A 7224-nucleotide genomic window follows, 5' to 3' on the forward strand; every position below is an offset into this window, starting at 1 on the left:
AACTACTGCTACATTTGATGTACATCTTTCCAGATTCCTTTACTCGCATAAAGAAATAGGTTGTTTAGTTGTTGTGTGCGTGGCTGACACATAAATGGTTCTAAACTGTACATAATATTCTGTAACTTACTCTTGGTGATTTATGCATATAATCACTATCTCACTGAGTCATCCTTTAGCTGACATTTATTATTTATTATGCTATTATTTATGATGTGCACTGTTCCAGGCACAGTAGCAAATAAGATGGACAGCCTCTATCCTCATGGAGCTTACATCCTGATGGGACATTCAGACAATAAACATGTAAATGAATAAGTAAAATCATTTCAGGTAGTGCTAAGTAATATTATGAAAACAGAGTGGGCATTGGGCAGAAAGGGTTTTTTTTAACAACTGCATAGTATCCCACAGTATAGATTAACATAGTTTGGGAGAGTGACTTTCAAATTTTTCTACTTGCTTCCTAGAGTAAGAAATAAACTTCACACTGCCATCCGCCATAGAAATATACACACACAGAACCAACACACACACATATACAACTGAACAAATATTTCATGAAATAATGTTTACCCTTATTAAGGGTGATGCACTGAAAACTTTTATACTGTTCTATGTCATTCTTTTATTTTTTTTTTAATTCCTTACATCTCTCTGGGCCTCGGTTTCCCCACCAGGAACATGCTGATCTCAACATCCTAGAATCTGCTCTAAGTTGATGCCCCACCCCCTGACTCAGCGAAGGCAGGACTTCTCTCTGGCCCTTCTCCCCCTTTTCCGCTCCCTGTTCCTCAGGAGTGGCCCAGGGAAAAGGGAAAAGGCAGGTCCCTGCGGGCAGGAGAGTGTGATTCAGGGTGGGGCAGAGGGAGGAAAAGAGAGAGGCCCGCCTCCTAGTAGGAAATGTGACTGGGTAAGAGTAACAGTTTGTAAGCCTGCCGACCTCTTTCTCTTCCCATGCCCTGGCCACCTTCCAGCCTCCTCCGTCCAGTCTCCTCCCCTCCCAGACAGTCCTCACTTCTTTTTCCCCTAGGCTGCAGTCAGCCGGAGCCCCCAGCCTGCCAGAGCCAAGAGCCCAGGTGGGGTCGAGAACCTCAGCCACAGGATGTTGACAAAACTGCTGCCCCTGCCGCCACTACTGCTCCTGCCCTGCTGGGCCCTCTGTAGCCAGGAAGCCTCAGATGGTGAGTCGAGGGCACATCTCGTGCCCCGGGATGGTTCTGGAGACTCTCAGCCTGTCTGGGTACACAGGCAAGACCAGAGGGGAGCTTATCCCACAGTGTCTGTGTCTGCAGCCGGCTGGATCTCTCCAGCGGGCAGGCACGTCCTGGGGACTGGTTCGTGTCCCAAAGCCAAGGTGAGGAAGCATGGTTCAGCCCCTGGGAAGGGGGAGATGCAGGAGGCTGGGGGGAAACAAGACTGGAAAAATGGGAAAGGGGCTTGTAGAAAGGGTGAGAGAATTAGCCATGGGGAGAGAGGAAAGATGGGGCAAAGTCTGGAGAGGGAGGTCTGAGGGTGATGGTGGATGGAGGTGAGTTTAGGGAAGATGGGAAGAGACTTAGGGATGAGACAAGAGATGGAAGGAATGAGAGACACTGGGAGAACTGACGGGAGACTTGGGGAAAGACTGGGGCTGAGACCTGTGAGGCAGAAGAGGAGACTAGATAAGGTGGAGGAAGACTGGGGGCAGCTGGTGAGGGGAAACCCGGGGGAGAGACAAGCTGCGGTTGATGGGAGAACTTGTGAAGGATCAGGCTGCCACAGTGGATCCATTTAAGCAGGGAAGGGGAGTTACTGCCTTGCACTGTAATTGCACAGGGGCCTCGTCTCCCCTCTCCCACAGCCTCTGTAGCTTCAGTCTCCCCCTCAGAGAGGGAGCAAATAATAACCAGTATTCAATCAGTGCTCACTATGCTTAATACGTGTATTGACTCATTTCACTCCCACAAAATCTTTACAAGGTGGGTGATATTATTATCTCCATTTTACAAAGGAGGAGACTGGTCAAAGCAGTTAAGAACCTTGTCTGGGGGTGACCCACACAGAAATACTCGTTCACATCCGCAGACACAGAGCACAACTTCTCAGATGCAAACGTGGACAAGACACATGTCCCCAAGGAGATTTACATCGCCAGACTCATTCCCCCCTCAGACATTCTCTGGGCACCAACTCCATGCCAGGCCCTTAGTGGGTGTAGGAGGCAGAGATAACCAGACATGATTCCATAGCCTAGAGGAATGGAAGCCTGTGTGTTTGGAGACAGTTATGCAGAATCTGGGATCGCTGAAACTGACCCACTGTGTCTGAGAGGGTAAAGAGAAGCATTAGGAAAACTTCTTCAAGGAGAGGGCAACAGCTGGGTCTTAAAGCATGAACAGAAGTTTGCCAGGAGGCACAGCAACCCTGGCATGCTATTCACATGTCACCTGAAAGGCAGTATGACGGACTCCAAGTACTTTGAGGTACTATCTAAGCATAGGGAAGAGGCCAAAAAAGGCAGGTGGGGCCCAGTCTCCGGCAGCCTTGAATGTCAGGCTAAAGACTTTGGACTTGATTCTACGGACAGATATCCTATTTGGAGACAGTATAGTTGAGTGGCTAAGAGTGCTGGGCTCAGACTGCCTGCATGCTAACCTTGACTCTGCTATGCCACTTTCACCTGTTTTCCACATGGACTGGGGTTAGTAATAGTAGCTACTACATCAAGTTAATGGAAGGAAAGCACAAATAAGATAATGATGCATGTAAAGTACAGTGCCCAGGTCAGAATAAGCACTTAATGGCTATTACTATTGTTGTTGTTGATAGGGGACTGTGTCCCTGGAGGATTTTTAAGCAGAAGGACATAATCTTATTTCTGGGCCAGGTGGAGGGCAGATTAGAAGGGGTGACACTGAAAGATGAGTGGAGGGGGGGATGAGGAAGGAAGTTACTACTCCAGGACAGATGAGAACCACTGAGGCCTGAAGTGGGGCAGTGGCAGAGGAGACAGAGAACAGGAGATGGAATTGGGACTTCATTGTAGGTCAGGATTTGTTAACCAACCAGAAATGGGAGGGTGGGGAGGAAGGGATGAGAGAGAGAAAGCAGACCAGAGTGGCTCTTCCACTGACCGTCTGGATTACCCTGGGGCAAGTGGCTCCTGCACTTCTAGCCTCAGTTTCCTCATCTGTAAAAACAAAGATAATAACCCCTGTCCTGCCTTCCTGGCAGGGTTCCTGAGAGCGTCAAATGGAAGGAAGGGTGGGAGGGCACTTTATGGTTTAGGAAGGGCCAAGAAGGTGGGCGGCCGACCTCTGGGTGGGGAGTTATTATCTCGGGTTACACGCTGACCCCTCCCACGCCGGCCTGGGCCCGACGCGCTGACTCCTGCCCCCAGGCCCGCGGTACCTCCACATGATCCAGGTCTCCTACTTCCGCAACCCCTCTCAAGTGTGGCACCGGGGCAACGTGACGCTCGGGGGGGTCCTGACGCACGTTCTGGAAGGCCCGGGCAACAACGTCTCGATCCAACAGCTGCAGCCCTTGCAGGAGCCCGAGAGCTGGGATCTCACAAAGAACAGTGTGAAACGCTACCTGCAGGAGTTCCTGGGCCTGGTGCAGGTGGTGCACCACGAGCGGGGCGTGGCCTGTGAGTGACGCACGCAGGGGCGGGGGCTGGCGAGGGTGGGCCCTTGAGGTGGGAGGCGCGGCCTATGGGCGGGACCTAACCGGGGTGAGGGTCTGTGGAAGAACCGGGCGGGGCCAAGTTCTGGGACGGGTGTGCTTGCCGGGCGTGGTCTTTTTGCCTTTGCTGATTGCTGGGTGGGAGATTGAGGCTGGAGAAGAGTGGGTGTCCTAGCTGACGTACTGTACTGTCCGTCAGGTCCTCTTCCTGCTGGCATGACCTCGGGGTAGCCCCTGTTAAGAGGCCCTGTCCCTGATCCACCCTGCACCCTGAAAGCTCACTTCCCCCTGGCGGACATGCCCCGACACCAGACACCCTTCCACATAGCCCCCTGACCCTGAATCCCCCATCTACAGTTCCTCTGACCATTCGCTGCTTCCTGGGATGTGAGCTGCCTCCTGAGGGCTTGAAAGCCCGTGTCTTCTTCGAAGTGGCTGTGAATGGGAGCTCCTTTATGAGTTTCCAACCGAAGACAGCCTCATGGACGGCAGGGCCTCAGGCATCTTCCAGTGTGGTCACCTACGCCCTGGAGCAGCTCAACAAGTACAATCGTACTCGGTACGAACCGAGGGAATTTCTGCAGGACACCTGTGTGCAGTACGTGCAGAAACACATCACCGGGAACAACTCGAAAGGTATGGTGGGATCGGGGAGGGTCCTGTGTGTTGGGTGGGTTCCAGGCAAATGCGTGGACCTGAAGGATGGATACCTTGAGCAACAGAAGGCCCAAGGCTGGCGGTTTGGGACAGAGTACACACACCTTCCGTAAATTGGTGAACTAGCCCTCCCCGCCCCGCTTCCTTTGGGGAAGGAATCCCTTGGGGTTTGATTCAAACCATGGACTCCTTGGGGGTATGTTCTTCAAGCTAACTCTCCGCGTGTTCTACAGGAAGCCAAGTAGGCCGCTCCTACACTTCGCTGGTCCTGGGCATCCTGGTGGGCTGTTTCATCATCACTGGAGTGGCTGTAGGCATCTTCTTGTGCACAGGTGGACGGCAGCGGTGTTAATTACTCTCCAGCCCTCTCTGAAAAAGAGCTAGACTGATGGGGCCTGGCAAAGGAAGATCTCAGCTCACTGCAAAACTGTACAGATTCCCCATCCGGGACATTATACTCCAGAAGATTTAGAATGGCAGCTCATTTCTTCTCCGAGACCCGCCCACCAAGAGTTTGAGGGAGGGGAGGGGAGGAGCCTAGGTAGACAGGGTAGTTGGTTTGTTAAGAACCTAAGAACTGGCACCTTTGCCGAACTGGTCTGCGAAGTGAATGCTTATCTATGTTTGTGGAAAACAGATGATGGAGTTGGGGCAACGGAGGTGGTCTGTGGCCCACCCATCTTCCAAAGACAGAATCACCTGAGGCGTTCAAAACACATAACCAAATAAAACAAGTCATCCACAACCCAAACAACCAACATTCAGTGCTTCCGGGTATGTTAGACTTGGGAAGGGACACTGGTATTATACAATAGAGGTAGAAATAACCAGAGAAATGATGGAAGTGTGCAATCGAAGTAATATGGGAGCAAGGAATTATTAATTAATCAATTAATAATAACATTAATAAAATTCCTTACTTATGTATACAGCATTATTATTTCCTCTACTTTGCAAAACTTTGGGGAAAGTAGCCTATACCCTTTGCTTCTACTTCCTCACCACCCATTCTCTCTTCAACCCACTGCAATCTGACTTCTCTGTAAACTGGTCTAAGATCATCAATGACCTCTAATTGTGAAACCTTCATCTTCCATGATATCTGCAACATTTCACTTTGTGGACTAGGGCTCTCTTTTTACCCCAACTTCTGAGATAGCATACTTCTCATCTTTAAAAAGTGTTCTGGCTGCTCAGTCAATCCCTTTGCCTATGTCATCTTCCTCAATTCACCTTTGAAATGTTGACTTCCTTAGAATTCCTTTTTTTGGCTCCTTTTGTTCCCCTTTAAACTGTACCCTTTCTGGTGACCTACTAACTTCCATGACTTCAAATACTGTCTCTATGTGGTGGTTTCCATGGGGAAACAATGTCATGGCGTCTTTGAGAGCATGTGTTTTGTCATAAGACAGGCTCGAGTTTTACCTCTATGAGCCAGGCATTTAACTTCTTCAAGTCTTAGTTTCTTCATAAACAAAAGGTATAATAAAATATACTAAAAGGGTATAATAAAAACAATACCTATCTCATAGAGGCATTATGAATATTAAATGAGATAATATAAGGTAATATATATACTCAATAAATATAGCCTTTGCTGCTGACCTCCAGACCCCCCCATTTGCCTTGCTTCTTGAAAATCATCTGTACCTTAATATTTTGCAGATATTTCAGAGTCAACATGTTCAAAATGAAATTCCATATCTGTCTCCCCAAACATGGTCTCCCTATTCTGTTTACTCTCAGTTAAACAGAATAAGCATCAAATCATATCAATACAGAGACCTCACTGTTAACCTTTATTTACTCCCTTTTTATCCCAACCTATAAAATACAATATCTGTAGAATCCTCTCCCTCCTTTCCACTCTATTGCTTTTGTTCAAGATGTCATAATTCATCTCCTCCTCTCTGGTAGGCACAGAGGTGTACCACCCAGTTCTGCCTTCAAAAGGAAAGACGTGCTATTCAGCTACAGGAAGTATAGTCAGCAGATAGCCCCTAGCTGCTTCAGTTCCTTCAGGGTCTGCCTCACCCACAGAGAACAGTCCTGCACAAGGTCATGCTCATCCTGGGGCTGTCTTCATCCAGTGCCTGAACGCAGCAGCGGGTATACAGGTTCAGCCATTCTGACCCACTGTATTTCTGATGAGCTGTGTTCATTCCAGAGCTCCTCACCAGGTTGGCTGGGTCTTTGTTGGATCTACACTACAGTCTGATTTCTTCCTCTATTCAATCCTGCTTCCTCCCCCTAGTTAATAATATCTTGCACCTCAAACCCTGTCTTGGCATCTGCTTCCAGAAGGCCCAACCTGTGATTGACAATCTCTCTCTCTGTCTGTCTCCAAATTGAGAAAGTCTATCAGTCTTTTGACTGGACCATGGCAATAGCTCTTCCTCATTTTTCTCCTGGTCTCTAATTTCTCTAATCCTCTACATGGCAATAAAAATATACAGTTCTGATCATGTCATTGTTCTGTTTTTCAAATTTCCCGTATTTATTGAGCTAAATTCAGAATCTGCAAAATGACTGTCAAGGCCTTGTAAAATCTGGCCCCATCTTACTTTTCAAATTTTTTTCCCTACCACTTCTCTTCACCCAACTGTGCTTTAGATTTACCAATTTTAAAAGCATATTTTTATTTTTTTAAATTTTATTTATTTATTTTTTTATGGTACGTGGGCCTCTCACTGTTGTGGCCTCTCCCGCTGCGGAGCAGCCATGGCTCACGGGCCCAGCCGCTCCGCGGCATGTGGGATCCTCCCGGACCGGGGCACGAACCCATGTCCCCTGCATCGGCAGGCGGACTCTCAACCACTGCGCCACCAGGGAAGCCCAAGATAAACAAATCTGACAAAACTTTAGCTAGACTTATCAAGAAAAAAAGAGAGAAGATCA

At 48.6% G+C, this 7224-nt stretch overlaps 2 protein-coding genes across 3 annotated transcripts in view; one reads left to right on the forward strand and one right to left on the reverse strand.

Moving 5' to 3' along the window:
* EDEM2 (ER degradation enhancing alpha-mannosidase like protein 2) overlaps positions 1 to 3595 on the reverse strand; it is a 48574-nt gene extending 44979 nt beyond the window's left edge. For both annotated transcript variants that reach the window (XM_022592583.3, XM_022592582.3), the window contains exon 1: positions 3394 to 3595. The gene's annotated coding sequence lies outside the window, so the exon portion shown is untranslated. The remainder of the gene's footprint in view (positions 1 to 3393) is intronic.
* PROCR (protein C receptor) lies at positions 1036 to 6284 on the forward strand. The gene is made up of 4 exons (XM_022592587.3): positions 1036 to 1184; positions 3383 to 3634; positions 4027 to 4305; positions 4560 to 6284. The coding sequence occupies exons 1-4, from the start codon at positions 1106 to 1108 to the stop codon at positions 4676 to 4678; spliced, it is 729 nt and encodes a 242-aa protein (XP_022448295.1). The 5' UTR covers positions 1036 to 1105; the 3' UTR covers positions 4679 to 6284.
* Positions 6285 to 7224: the final 940 nt, after the last annotated feature.

Source organism: Delphinapterus leucas, chromosome 15 (genome assembly GCF_059928025.1).
Source record: "Delphinapterus leucas isolate spDelLeu-1000000601 "Yukka" chromosome 15, BTC_Dleu_Yukka2, whole genome shotgun sequence".
Taxonomy (NCBI): Eukaryota; Metazoa; Chordata; class Mammalia; order Artiodactyla; family Monodontidae; genus Delphinapterus; species Delphinapterus leucas.